This window comes from Calliphora vicina, chromosome 3 (assembly GCF_958450345.1).
Source record: "Calliphora vicina chromosome 3, idCalVici1.1, whole genome shotgun sequence".
Taxonomy (NCBI): Eukaryota; Metazoa; Arthropoda; class Insecta; order Diptera; family Calliphoridae; genus Calliphora; species Calliphora vicina.
In genome coordinates, this window is record NC_088782.1 from 21,918,676 (window position 1) to 21,934,572 (window position 15,897).

Genomic DNA, 15,897 nt, shown 5'->3' on the forward strand with positions numbered 1-15,897 from the left:
TTTCGCAAGTAAAGATTCGGTGCAAAAATGATTTTCTTTTATAGCGTTTGAACATCATTTCGGACATGCAAAATCGTGTTTCAAGGTCTCTCGCCTTCAAATCGTAAAGTACCCAATTTCTTTGCTTTTGGATGAATCCTTGAGCTCACACATGTTTTGAAATGGCTGCTTGAGTAGCTCCCAATGATTTTCAAGATCTTGTTGAGTTTGGCAACAATCTTCTTGGAGTAAAGCCTGTAATTCATGGTCTTTGTCTTCCGTGTCAAAATCAATACTCAATGCAGATAACATTCTCATATGTAGCGAAAATGCGAATGACTTCCAACTGATTTTGTAGCCTTCAACTCTGATTCAAACTGAGATAGTGGGAAGTCAACTTTAGATTTATTAAATTGTCCCGAAGAGAATTTTTAAGAGATTATTCCATATATAAACATTGAATAGTTTTGGAATGTCCAACATCTTCTCTGTTTTCACAACAGAGATGTTATTATAGTTTAAAAAAACACAATCCAGATTTAGGAAGAGCTTAAAACTTGGAAGAGAAAGATCTTAAATAATAGTACTGTGTGGCAAAAGATGATTGATTTGTTAAAGTTCGTAACCAATATGAAGAAGAATTTGGAACTTAGAATATAATTCTTTGAGGACGAGAATATGGAATATGAAATGTGGAAGCAGTGTTCTTCTAAAATACAAAATACGATGGTAAAATTGATTTAATTTCATCGAGTTTGAAGAGAGTAATTGAAAAATTCAGGGAGATTGGATCAATTGGTGTTCCTGCTTCACACACTCGTCGTCCAAAAACAAAACATTCAAATGTCAATATTAAAGAAGTGTGTGAAAGTTCCGGAACATCAATTCGGCGTCGTGGAAAATGATTGCATATTTCAAGAAGCTCTCTACAGCTTATACTCACTGAAGATCTGGATCTCCATGTTGTTTACAATGTTCAATTGACACAAGAATGGAAGACTAATGACCATGCACAACTTAGAGAATCCGTTGAAAGGTTTATTTAATATCAGCATGAAGAGGGATTTTTCGCTAAATCATCCTAAGGGTCTAATCGTATTTTCGCTTTGAAGGCCCACTCAATAACCCACATGTGGTTATCTAAAAAAACAATGCATCCACAATGTGTCAAGTAGTGACTGCAATTACTGCATCTCTCTCATATTGATCGAGATATCTGTGATCAAATTTGACCCCCTTGATCGTGTGATTTGATATTATTGTATTTCATTTTATGATATTATTTGAAGTCAATTGACTATGCCAGAAAGTCCACAACTAGCCGTGAATTGAAGGAGGAAATTCAACGCTCCATTAACGAAATTCCGGCACATTTATGCCTTGAGGTCATGACGAATTGTCCGATGTGTTGTTCCATGCATAACCCTAGTCTGTCTACTTCATTATACAACTAAGGATACAACATTTAGAGGAAAAGAACTGAGTTTTCTATATAATTCAAATCTATTTAATTCAAAGAATGATATAGGACTCCAAAAGCAGTGTAAATAAGAAACTCTCTTTAAATAAGAAAGTAACACACACTCGTCAAATTATAGAAACATTTGTTTATTAAATATCACAATATCACAAAACATACGAGGAAGCCATCGATCCACGTTGGAATTGGTAAATTTGAGAAAGTTTTTACTTAAATGATTCAACAATTTAAAGATTTGTAGATCAAGACTGATAAGAGAATTTCCATTTCGAAGATCTACGTTGTTATCAAGGTCTTTATACAAATTAGTAGAAGTAGGATGTTTTGAAACTTATTAATAATAGAAATGAAATCAAGTCTTAAAGTAGCTTGTGGAGTACATCTGCTATTAGCACTTCAATACTTTAATTCTCATCGATATTGATATGACATTTATGTCTAGTCATTGGCTACTGACAATTTATAATGGAGTAGTTTTATACTGTTTAGTAATTCTCATATTCAAAGTTTATCAAATTCATAGGAAACTGAAAAGCTTTTCTATAGTTTTAAATCAAATAAAATTTTATCTATAAAATGCTTAAGAATGTCTGCAAAACTTCACCATATAAAAGACCTTGCAATTACAAAAGGCCATCAGTTGTTTTCCTTTAACCCAAACGGTAAAATGAAATTCTTAATTGTCTTTGCTTTGGCTTTGGCCTCGGCTTCAGCTTTCGATACTGAAATCGAATCACGCAGTGTTGTAGTACCTGTAGTAGAAGCGCTGGAGGGACGCATTACCAATGGTAATACCGCCTCTGTAGGACAATTCCCCTACCAAGTTGGTTTATCCATGAATCTAAATGCTCTCTCCACGGCCTGGTGCGGTGGTTCTTTGATTGGCAATCAATGGGTTTTAACTGCTGCCCATTGTACCGATGGTATTCAATCTGTTACCGTGTACTTGGGTGCTACTGTACGCACCTCGGCCGAAGTCACCTATTCTGTATCCAAGGACAATATTATCATCCACTCTGGCTGGAACAGCATAACTATTAAGAATGACATCTCCTTGATTAAGATCCCTTCGGTCTCGTACACCTCAAGAATTCAAGCTGTTAAATTGCCTGCCATTGCCAACTCTTATGCGACCTATGCTGAAGATTATGCTATTGCTTCGGGTTGGGGTAGAATCTCTGATGATGCCACCTCGATTGCCGACAACTTGCAATGGGCCCGTTTGGAAGTCATAAGTAACAGTGTTTGTCAATTGACTTACGGCTTTACTGTTACTTCGTCTAACATTTGTGTTGCCACCACTGGTGGTGTTTCCACCTGCAATAGTGATTCTGGCGGTCCTTTAGTTTTGGAATCCAGCAAGATACAAGTAGGTTTGACTTCCTTTGGCTCGTCTGCTGGTTGTGCCAAGGGTTATCCCGCTGTCTTTACCCGTGTTACCAGCTACTTGGATTGGATCGAGACCAATACTGGTATCTCTAGCTGAAAGCTCAATATTGGGAAAATTATAAGGAAATATAAATAACAAAAACAAGATTGTTTATTTTCTAAATTTTTTTGTGTTAAAATTGTTTGAATTTTTTTTTATCAATGAATTTTGCGTGTGAGTTTTATTTTTACTCAATTAAATTTAGCAGGTTAATGTTCTTGTTAATTACTTTTTGGCATCATTTGTTATATTTAAATTTGACACACTGGAATTCATTATCTTTTTAATCATTATCATCGTCATCAAAGTAAACAAATACATTCCAAGCATTAAATTTAACTAGGTTACACCATTTCCTAAGGGTTTAGAAAATTAGCTGGCCGAAAACATTTCAAAATACATATTGCAAGGTATTAGAAATAATTATCTATTTTAAATCAATTATCACAATTGAGCAGATGTTTTTTTTATATTATGGAACTTGAACGTTGAACATTTCCTAGTCCCATATCCCGTTTCTCTACTGAGATTATAAACAAATTTTATATCTTATTTATGGAGACAGTGTAATTATACCTTATATTGACTTTATTAAAAACAACGACGTACTTAAAACTTTTGCACTATTAACTTACTGCCTGAATGGCAAACTAACTCAACGAATAATTCTGACTAACAGCCCTAGGTAGTCATCATAAACAAAAAAAATACATTTAAATATGTTCTATATATATTGTATTAACGGTTTAATGTTCCCTCCCCCTTTTTCCCCCATTACAACCAGCAAATACCCATGAAATAGTAGACTTTGATGAAATCTAAACTCGGCTAAAAAAAATTGAACAAAAAAAAACTGAGAAAACTAAACTGTCAGTAAGTTCTTTGTTTTTAGTTTTATTGCTTAAAATAAGCTGCTGACAAAACCAAACAAAGTTGGTTGGTTGGATTCATTACAAATATTTTTACCGTAAGAAATATTTATAATTTTCATTTTAATGATAATAATGATGATGTTTAATGATGATGACTGAAATGAGTTGCAAAAGAAAAATTGGAAAAGAAGAGAAGAGGAGGTGAGGAGGTGAGGAGGTGAAAGACAGACAGACTAAGGGCGTTAGTGAATGGAGTGTTAGTTAACCAGGTCATAAACATGGTTACATGTTACATACTATGAGTATTTGTGACAGAGGATAGAAGAAATTGTGTAGATAATGTTGACATAGGAATATTTATAAATATGTACCTATAATGTTAGCTTAGTAAAGAAACATGGTAAGTTCCATTTTCACCAATTTTTTAGGAGAGTGAAAAAACATTGTGAAATGCTTGCTATTTACTTATTCTAGCGTTTAGTATTAAAATCTCAAATTTTATAAAAAAGTGGACTTAACATTTTTGTGCACTAAGCTAACGATTTATCTATATATATAAAAATTAAATGGTACATGTATGTAATGTCATCACGTGAGAACGGCTGGATTCGAAATTTTCAGGAGATGGTTTGTAAAGAAAAAAAATTAAAAAATTCCGGGTAAAACTCGGAAATTCTTTTTTTTGTGAGTCCAGTCAACTGTAATAAAAAAAGCTCCCTAAAGTATGCAGTACAAATTTTGATATTTTATTTGCAAATAAATAAGAACAGGCAGGTGTGCGTGGGTTTGAGAAACTTGAAGAACAAACATTAGTAAATGCTGCCGGGCGAAGCCGGGACGATGAACTAGTGTATTTATAAAAGGTTTATAGTATTTGAAAAAGAGTACTTTAATGAAACTTTCAAGGTTATTTTAGGATTTAAAAAAAGAAGAATACCAATACTAGGAAACCTCTGCTATTTTATTTATTTCCGAATTGAAACGTTTACTTATTTTTCGCTTCTTTGGCAGTTTTTTTTATTGCATAAAACTAAATTTTATTGTTAACCATGTTGTAAACTAGTGTTTGAAATTAATCAACATCTATCAAGTGTTTTTTTTTTTTTTTTTGCTGAAATTGTTTCTAATCTCTTTATTCAAATCAAATTTATGCAACCAAAATTGTATCTAGATTGTAACACGTACCAGTTTCCTGTACATAACCACTCTCGTACAAGTTTCTGTAAATACAAAATAAACCAAAATCTTTTAATCTATAAATTTAGTATTGCTAACTAACAAAATTTCGTTTTGTTATAACCAATTCAATTATCAACTTATTGAAACAAAATTTCGTTTTGTTATTTGGAAAAATCTATTATCAGTTTATTGCAATTTTGTTAATTGAAGCAGAAAATTTTCTTTTGAAATTTATCAAACCATATGGTTCAATAAACCAACTGACCGTCTTCCTTTTTGTTACATGTAGTTGTTGGGTTGTCAGGTATAGATTTCCACCACTAACCACCGCAATATAAGGCCTTTTTAAGTATTAAATTCGTGTAGTAACCACCGTCTTTTTTTGTTGTCCAAAAGAAACTATGTTAACAAAACAACCACTAAATGTAGAGTATTTTGACCAACATTTGCTTGGGTGTAGTTGAAAGGTAACAGGTGCACTTTTGCTCTTTACAAACAACTCACTACTGCTTTACATTGGCACAGTCATTATTACAGGGGTTTGAAATAATAAATTCTCAAGGTATTCCAAGAAAACATTCCATGAAAGCAATAATTTCAACAATAATTACCTAGCAGAAACTTCCATTACCTAGTAATGTGTTTAATTTCACTCTGTCTGCAGATACACCAAAAATTCCTTGCGGGAATCGAACCCGCAACTCTCAGTTTGTAGTCAAGCACTTGAGCGTCTTGTCAAACGGGGAACGGATTCGCAAGATATACTCCAAAACTTACTGCTACTGGATGTGGAAATTAAGCAAAGGCCAATGAAGTTGGAAATACGTCTACATTTGTACTTCTCTATATAGTGGAAACACTTAAGGTCATTGTAAGATTCAACACACTGAATGTTTGCAATCATATCTTCCCTGTAGAGATATGGTCCTGATATCGTCTGGGAGACGAAGGAGGAAGGAGAGATGTCTCCTAACTCCTTAAACGTGTGTTTAGGAAACTCACTCCAAAAATCTCACTATATGAAGAAGCTTCCTAAATGCAAATGTATTCGTTTCCAAGAGGATAGGATCTTGGAAATGGATCTTACTCCATGAATGAAAGTGAGATTCTGGATCTCTAAAACGGTTAAATGCTTATTGAAATAGTCAAACTGATATTGCTGACCTGAAATTCTTGTTAACGGGAATGGAAACAGCCTTGACTAATGCTAGTTTAAAGATTTCACTCCGGAAATCGAATGTTGTCTCTAAAACTGCTGAATATTTATTTCGACAGGTTTGACTGTTTCAGGCCATTGCTGCCCTGAAATCGTTCTCGCAGTAATTTAATATAAGGGCCATTGGGGTCCCGGGGCACACGAGCTCCGATGATTTTCATATTTAACTTGGAATACATCTTCGTTGTACTGCTCAATGGAGTGGAAACTCTTGAGATTATTGTAAGATTCTAGGCACTGAAGATTCTCAATGGATGGTGAATCATATCTCCCCTGTAGTGATTCTGATATCGTCCGGGTATGCTTGGTGAAGTGACATTTTTTTTTTCCTGGACGTGTGTCCAGGAAAGAAGATCTTAGAGAAAGATGAATGAAATTTCGTCTCCAAAATTGGTAAATTTTCATTCGCACTGGCATTATTGGTTGAAGGTTAATAGTTACACAATTGTGGGTTCTTGAACGTGTGGATTATGAAATATACTCCAGAGATCTCATAGCAGAATTCTCACTTTATCAAGAAGGCTTCTGGAGATTCTAACGATTAAGTCGTCTCAGAAACTGGTGAAGGTTTATTCTGACATTCAACCGCCATTGTTGCACTGAAATTTTCATTCACTGGAATGGAAACTGCCTTGGTTAACGCTAATTTAAGAAACCTATACATTATACTCCAATGATCTCAGTCCAGGAATCGAATGTCGTCTCTAAAATTCGTGAATGTTTGTTCTAACAGTCGAACCGACGTTGCTGCTCTAAAATCCTCGTTCACGCATATGAAAACAACCTTGATTACCTTTCTTTTAAAGAGATGGGTCATTTGAGTCCCGGAACTTACAGCGAAATATCAGGACGTATGAGCTTGACAGAAAATTTGACGAAAATTTGCAATGTTGAAGTTGACAATACGCCTACGCTGTACTTCGCAGTGTAAAGGAAACACTTGAGGTCATTATGAGATTCTTGAAATGTGATCCCTGAAGTTTCACAATCCAAATATTTGTAAAATTAAGGAGCCATCTGTATCAATGTTAATCTTCTACCAAAAATACCATTGCCAAACATTCCAGGGAAAATAGGATCCAACATCCATTGCGAACCTTTAGAGGATCCTACTTTCCCTGTAGTGAAGCACAAAGTTCATTATACGTCCCGGAATGTTTGGCAATGGTATTTTTGGTAGAAGATTAACATTGATACAGATGACTTCTAGTTTTACAAACGTGTGAATAATGGAATATACTTCAGGGATCACACACCATGAATCTGAGAAGGTGGTTTTCAGGCAGAGAAGATATCAAAGAAGGTTCTCATTCCAGGAATCGATTGTCGCCTCAATAACCAGTGAATGTTTATTATGACAGTCGAACCGCCATTTCTGACCTGACATCCTCGTTCTCTGGAATGAAAAAGCGTTGACTCTTTTAACTAAATGACTAAACCGGATCATTTGGGTACTGGGACATATTTCAAAAGAACAAGGAGTATGAGCTTAACAAACTGGACACATTGTTATTTGTTATGAGAGCTTCAAAGGTTTGCATTTTTGAACCTGCCAATTGTATGATATACGTCTCAATAAAATGGAAACTCTATAGGTCATTGCACTGAAGGTTCGCAATGGATGAAAATTTCAATGGTATTTCAAGTATCAAGATCGTGTGCATTATGGAAAATACTCCAAGGATCTCAAACTTCAGGAATATATTGCCGTCTCTAAAACCGGTGAAGGTTTATTCTGACAAGTTCTGGGCGATGAACAAAGCCTTGACTACAGCTCTTGTTTTAATTAAAAGACTAAACAATTTAGCAAAAGGATCATTTGGTGACCGGGATATATAGCGATATAACATGGAGTACTGGACACTTTGTTATTTTTTGTGAGAGCTTCGAAGGTTTACATTTTGGAATTTGACAATTCTATGATATACTTCACAATAGAATGGAAACACTTGAGATATTGTACGATGGATAGGGATTTCAAGTATCACAAATGTATGGATTATGGAAAATACTCCAAGGATCTCGCACTTCACGAAACGAATGCTGTCCCTAAAACTGGTGAAGGTTTATTCTGACAGCAGAACTGCTGTCCTGAAATCCTTGTTCACGGCGAGGACTACAGCCACATAATACATTTGGGTACCAGGACTTATCGGGATATATCGGGGAGTATCACCTTGTTAGACTAGACACTGTAAGTATTCACAATTTAGTGAAAACACTTAAGGTCACTGTGAAATTCTAGGAACTAAAATTTCGCAATGTATGGCGGATCTTATATCCACTGTAGAGATAAACGAAGCGCTCCAGGATCTACGAGCTTTTAAGAAAATCCAAATTCAAACTAATTTAACTCTTTTAAAACACTGGATATTTTTTTAAACTTTTCCACAGAAATAAAACAAATATTTGCAACATTTTCTAAACAATTGACAATAAAAAACTAAACCACACACTCCCTCAAACACACACACCTGATATTCTGAAATTGTCACTAAGAAATGTTGAGTCTCAAACGGAAGCCGTACATAAGTTTTTGTTTTTGCGCTGGTGGTTTTTCTTGTCATTTGTTTTTAACAGTGGCCTGTCATGGCTGTTGTGGGGTTGAGGGTGAACTTAAGTGGTTTACAAGCTGAATATTTATGGTTTAAAGTAAACTTGTACATGAATTATTCTCCACATACAAAGCATGAATGAGCATGAAAAGAAACTACATACATACATATTTAGAAAGGATTCTTAACTTCAAATCTTGACATACTTTTGGGAATTTCTGTTTTCTTTTAAGTTTTAAATATCAATAGAAATGACCTTAAAAAATGTAAAAGGAACAGCATAGTTATGGTTAAATATATAAGTGAAATTTTAGGGGCAAATACTTACATGATCTTAAATTATTGGTAGAAAAATTAACAATATAATTCTCATTTAGTTAAGAATATTTTATTAATAAGTATTAAGTTATGTTTTAAGCAACAAAGGTGGGGAAGCTTGGATGTCAATCTTTAAGAATTATGTATTATTTATAGGGCCCATACACAACACCATCATTATTGAGCAATGAAGTGATTGTGCAATTAAGCTTGAAGCACACATTACTCCAGCATGCTGGTACAAAATTTATTTTTTACCAAAAATTGTGTGGAAATGTTTGTAATGAATAATGATAAACAAAAACGAAAAATTATCAAAAAAAAAACGTGTTTGCATGAAGAAATTGCTAGAAAACAAAGGAGAACTAGGACACACTAAACTTCTAAAAGAAGATGGTACATTTTTCTTCTCTGGAACATTCCTGATTTACCAAAAATGGAGTTTATCGTTATACCACAACGAAGACACCAAAACATCATCTGTTCCTGCAGTATTCGAAAAACGTTGATTTTTTTACCATTCTTGCTCTTGGCCCACCTCTTTCAATTGTTCTACCATTTTATTGTAGCATTGGTTTTTCAATTCATAGGCAAGGCATTGTTTTATAAACTTCGAAAAATTCTCCCCAAAATATTTTTTTCTTTGGCATTCATATTTATTTTTTGATGTTTATGTCTTGACGATTTAAATTTTATCATTTAATTTTACAACACACGATTCAATCATGCTGGTTCAATCAAAAAAATATCAAACTATTTTTGATAAAGCACCAGCAGCTGGTACAATCACACCACAAGCTCATACACGATCAATCAGCTGGCACAATCACTTGATTGCACAATCATGATGGTGTTGTGTATGGGCCCTATTAGTTGTTTTGTTTTCATTTTCAAACTAAATTAATTATTTTTTATTTAATTTTCTCTTTGCAGGTAAGCACTCGATATTTATTTCGGTATTTTTATAAATGAATCGTAAGTAAATTTTCAACGTTACATGAATTATGCTATAAATCAGGGAAGCGCAAAAAGAGAAATTGTAGTTTGTGTGCATGTATGGGTTAAAAATAAAAAATCCGCAACAACATCAAGCAACTGAATGAAATGTTTGTATTTTTACGCTCTATTGTTTGAAACTAAATGAGTTATTTGTATTTTTTACGCTCTTGCTGTGTGTTTTGTTTACTTTCGGGTTGTGTACGTGTAAATTCACGAAAATCTTCGTAATCTCAACAATATGAACGCCTACCAATGCTATAAATTGTATTAAAGTAAAGAAATGTCCAGAAGACACACCTTTAAATGATTAATTTCCCTAACTAAATGTAAAATTGGCAAGAAAAACCTATCAGTCATCATATCCACTTAATAAAGGCCGAACTAAAGCCTGTTGCTAAAGCAGTGGTCGGCTCTAATAGCCACCAGGGGACAAACATTATTGATTGCTAAACGAAGTTCCTAAAAATTCACAATAAACAACCGGTCAAAATACCAAGGAGAAAGAAAGAGCATTTCATATTATTATAATTCCTAATCTCTTTAAGCCGACCACTGTTTTTTTTTAGATAATTGATGAGGTAAACAATGTGTAAACACATTTCTTAATGAAGGACACGGCTGTCTAATATTTTCTTATACTTATGGTACTTGACACGACGATAAATACAAAAGTTTATTTAATAATTTATTTCTCTTTACGAAAAGCAACATGGAAATCCGCCAATTTTACACTTTCTTTTAGCAGCAGCAACAGTTTGTCAATATCATTTCAACTAAATGACAAGACAACTAATGAATGAATTGTCTTTAGAGCAGGAAAAACAAGGTTGGGCCTATTTTACTACTTTGTTATTTATTATTAGTTCTATAACTCACAAAATAGTTATTTCTTTATTAAAATTAATAAGTAATCAAATGTATAGAATTAATTTAAACATGTAATCTATACTCATTTGATGGCAAACAATGTTCCCATATCTAGATGTCTTGATTTTATGATAAATTTTATTTATTTTTGGTTATTTCTTCTTTTATTAAATGTTATAAATAATTTATTTGTTTGCTTGTTGGTTTTGTTATTTTTCCATGTTCTTTAATTTGTGATTTCGTAATTTAAATTAAAAAGAACAAACAAAAATCGTGGTTGATTTTAGTTGGAAAAAAAGTTTATTGAACGTTACTTTTCAAGTTGTGTGTGAGTATAATAAAAATTAATTGAATATTCCCAGCTGGAAAAATATGCAAAAAAGAGGCCATTCTAAAGGCCTTGTTTGACAGACACTAGAATACAGCTGCATTGCTAAATCGTATCAATTTTATAACACGTGTCATTGAGAGCCAAGAGCATGCAAACACACTTCTGTTAGAGAGCTGATAAAAGGCCTAATTAGAAGGTCTTCCGTTGAAGGCCTGTAGGGAGACCTGCCGCGGCATGCCTCACAACATCAAAGAGAAAAATAAAATTTCTTACACAGAGAAAACTCATTTGTAGTGGCAACCGAATTTGTTACTAATCGAATGATTCGGTTGTACATATCGAATTTTTTGTTCTAGCTAATGAAAATCTGTTAAAAAATAAAAAAAAATTTTCGTATTGTTTTTATTTTTTTTGTTTAATTTAAAATTTTTTTTTTGTTTTTTCATTTTTTTATTTAATATTTGCGAAAAAAAAACATTTGGTAAAAAAAAAATCGTGTTAATTTTTTCCGATTTTGACCCATTTTAGGTCTTATATACGTCATTGCAAAGGTCTTTGAAATATCTATCATTAGATATCCATATTGTCTATATTAATGACTTAGTAATCCAGATATAGCTCGAAAAATAGGTCAAAAATCGAGGTTGTCCTGTTTTTTTCTTATATCTCAGCCATCTGTGTACCGATTTTCTCGATTTTAAATAGCAACCGAGCCGGAAGAGTTCCGGAGATATTGATGTATGAATCGTGTATGTAAGTTATTTGGGGGCTTCGGAAAGTTGACAGACAAAGACACAAAGGTGAAGGGTATAAAAAGTTTAATTTTATCTTCAATCGTAAGTCTTTATGAAGTTAAATTTTAGCTTCATTTGTGGGTCTTTCTGTTGTTAAATTTTAGGAACTTATGCAGTTCAATTATTAGCCTTTATATAGTTCTTTAGGGCACAGCTACACGTTCAATATACATATATTGTGATATTTGGATATTCGGCGATTAGGTTATTCGGCGATTTGGATCGCGATCCATCAATACTGCTGCATGCTACACGTTCAATAAATATCGCGATACTGGATCGCGGTCAATATATATTGAACGTGTAGCAGTGCCCTTATACATATAGCTTCAAACGTGGGTCTTCATGCAGTTCAATTTTACATTGAATTGGGGGGGTTTAGGTTGTTCAATTTTAGCTTCAATCGTAGGTCTTTATGTAGTTAAATTTTAACTTCAATCGTGTTTCTTCATGCAGTTCAATTCTACCTACAGTCCTGGGTCTTCATGCTGTTCAATTTTAGCTTCAATCGTAAGTCTTCATGCAGTTCAATTTTAGCTTCAGTCATGGGTCAATCGTGGGTCTTCATGCAGTTTAATTTTAGCTTTAATCGTGGGTCTTCATGCAGTTTAATTTTAGCTTTAATCGTGGGTCTTCATGCAGTTCAATTCTACCTACAGTCCTGGGTCTTCATGCAGTTCAATTTTAGCTTCAATCGTGGGTCTTCATGCAATTCAATTTTAGCTTCAATCATGGGTCAATCGTGGGTCTTCATGCAGTTAATTTTAGCTTTAATCGTCGGTCTTCATGCAGTTAATTTTTAGCATAATTCGTAGGTCTTAATGCAGTTAAATTTTAGCTTCAATCATGGGTCTTCATGGAGTTAATTTTTAGCTTCAGTTCTGGGTCTTCATGCAGTTAATTTTAACTTCAATCGTGGGTCTTCATGCAGTTCAATTTTAGCTTCAATCGTGAGTCTTCATGCAGTTAAATTTTAGCTTCAGTCCTGGATCTTCATGCAGTTCAATTTTAGCTTCAGTTCTGGATCTTCATGCATTTAAATTTTAGCTTCAATCGTGGGTCTTCATGCAGTTAAATTTCAGCTTTAATTGCGGATTTTTCGTGGGTCTTCATGCAGTTCAATTTTAGCTTCAATCGTGAGTCTTCATGCAGTTAAATTTTAGCTTCAGTCCTGGATCTTCATGCAGTTCAATTTTAGCTTCAGTTCTGGATCTTCATGCATTTAAATTTTAACTTCAATCGTGATTCTTCATGCAGTTCATTTTTAACTTCAATTATTAGCCTTTACATAGTTAAATTTTAGCTTCAATCATGGGTTTTCATGCAATTAAATTTTAGCTTGAATTGTGGGTCTTCAAGCAGTTAAATTTTAGCTTCAATCGTGGGTCTGCATGTTGTTCAATTTTAGCTTCAATCGTGTTTCTTAATGCAGTTCATTTTCCAGCTTCAATCGTGGGTCTGCATGTTGTGGGTCTTAATGCATTTCATTTTTCAGCTTCAATCGTAAGTCTTTATCAAGTTAAATTTTAGCTTCAATCGTGTTTCTTAATGCATTTCATTTTTAAGCTTCAATCGTAAGTCTTTATCAAGTTAAATTTTTGCTTAAATCGTGGGTTTTCATGCAGTTCTTCTGCGAGAAGGCTGATTATAATGAGTATTGCATTTTTAAGAATTTGTAAAACAGCTCTTTTAAAAGGCCTACAACGTGAAGACCTGGCATTTTTTCCACTGGATTCATTTGGAAGTGTTTAATTTAAATAAAGTTAATTGAAAATCTGTAGACAGAATTCAGCGACCAACAGCAAGCAAACAAATTGTATGATATTTATATTGAACTAGCTTAACCCGTTGTGCTTCGCTATCCCTATCGTATTAAAATAGAAAAAGTGTGAAAGGATTTTATACAAAATTAATTGAATTTTTTGTTAGTTTTTAAATGTATACCATGATTTCGTCACTGAAAATAGAAAAAATTTTTTGAATAATCTTGCAATTATAGTTCTCAAGATATTTAGAAATATCTACTTTGTATGATAGGTGCCACGCCCACTAATCTAATCTCTTCCATTTTCAGCCAAACTCCTCCGTTCTATAAATTGATTTATACAATGTTTAAATACTTTTACGATTATAGTTTCGAAATTAAAAATTTACATTGTATGGGAGCTGCCACGCCCACTAATACAATACCGCGGATTTTCACCCAAACTATGTAAAAATTATAACAATGGTAACAATTATAGTTCTGCAGATATTTGAAAATACCTATTTACTTTGTATGGGTGGTGCCACGCCCATTTATCCAATCATATCCATTTTCAGTCAAGCTTCGCACAATGGTACCGAAGTAAATCCCACGAAATATTGCGGCATTCACAATTATAGTTCCCCAGATATTCCATAATAACTATTTACTTTGTATGGGATGTGCCACGCCCATTTGAAATTTCAAAATAAAATGTAGGCTATTGTCCCTTACAGGAACATACAGTAAAAATATAGGCTCCTATAACTAGTAAATAAACAGAAATACATTAATTTTTATATATCGGTTGGTTACCGAGGCAATGGAATTTACGATTAGAGCGGTAATGGTAATTTGAAATATTTCAGTAACGGTATCTTAGCAGTAACTCCAGTAGATTTGGAAGGGTACTTTAGAAGTAACGTTAGCTTAGCTGCAACAGAATCTCCATCATAATTTCCCATAAGAACGTTTCAATTTCATTAAAGCTAACTTTGTTTTTTTGTAATAAAAGATATTGCTTAAAATATATAGCCAACATTTGTAATAATCCTCTATGGATTTCATATTATATCACCGGCTGTTTAAGTGTGTTTTTTCTTTTCATTTTTTTTTAATTGTGTAAACGTTTTTAGGTATTTTGAATGCATCAATGCATCGTGACTATGAAATGAATAGCAAAAAAACAAAAAATTCAAAATACAATTCGTTAATATTCATTTGAAATGCAGTTATGTCAGTCAGTCATTCAGTCAACCTAAAAAACTCTATTTGCTTATGGGTATTTTTGAATAAAATTTGATGTAAATAGGTATTTAAAGGTATTAAATCATTATAATTCAAAATTTTGATTAAACATTTTTGCTGGAGATTAGGAGAAGGATGAATACCAATTCAACATGGCGGAAATTACTTGAAAGTCTTCTGATCAACAAAATTAATACTATATTGATTCTTTTTTAAAAAGTTTTGTGAACCGTTAAGTCTTCAGGCAGATGTCTGATAAATATGTATCCAATTCTATGCCAGTCATTACTAAACTACTTCTAAGTAATACAATTGGTAGTCATTGAGAATCATTGCCTAGTTTTTGCTGGGCATGTAATCAAATTTCTAATACTTGTGATTTTTTCAAATTTAAACTCAAAAATTCCATTATTTTTCTAACATAAACATATCCAGCAGTTGTAATTTAATTTAAATTTCTATATGAATTCATTCTTTTAAACAATTTTTCTCTCTATAAACTACTACCACCTCTAACACAAAGTGCAGCACGTATTTGTACTCGTTGTGTTGTTGGTGGCATGTTTGAAATTTTATTACATTTCACATTACAATTCCTTGTAAACTCCCTCTATCTCTCTCCTCTAACTCCACCACCTTTTGTTAAATATACGCTCTTATAACTTTTCGTTATTTCTATTGTTGTTTTTTTTTTTTGTCATAGCTCAAATAGCAAACAATTCACTCTCACTTCCAGTTGTAGATGGGCAACAAAAAAGTTCTATATAAAATTTGTTACCAACGACAAGAAGTCATTGACCCGAATTTTGAATGAAATTGCTTTATTTTTTATTGTAGTTATGTCAAAAAAGGGTAGTTGAGAAGAGAAAAACTAAAACTATTGAAA

General features: G+C 33.2%; 2 protein-coding genes across 8 annotated transcripts in view; both read left to right on the forward strand.

Moving 5' to 3' along the window:
* Cip4 (formin-binding protein 1-like Cip4) overlaps window positions 1-15,897 on the forward strand; it is a 159,767-nt gene that overhangs the window by 78,744 nt on the left and 65,126 nt on the right. The window lies entirely within an intron of this gene.
* LOC135954277 (serine protease 1-like) lies at window positions 2,064-2,945 on the forward strand. Its single transcript, XM_065504380.1, has one exon. The coding sequence runs from the start codon at window positions 2,127-2,129 to the stop codon at window positions 2,943-2,945; it is 819 nt and encodes a 272-aa protein (XP_065360452.1). The 5' UTR covers window positions 2,064-2,126.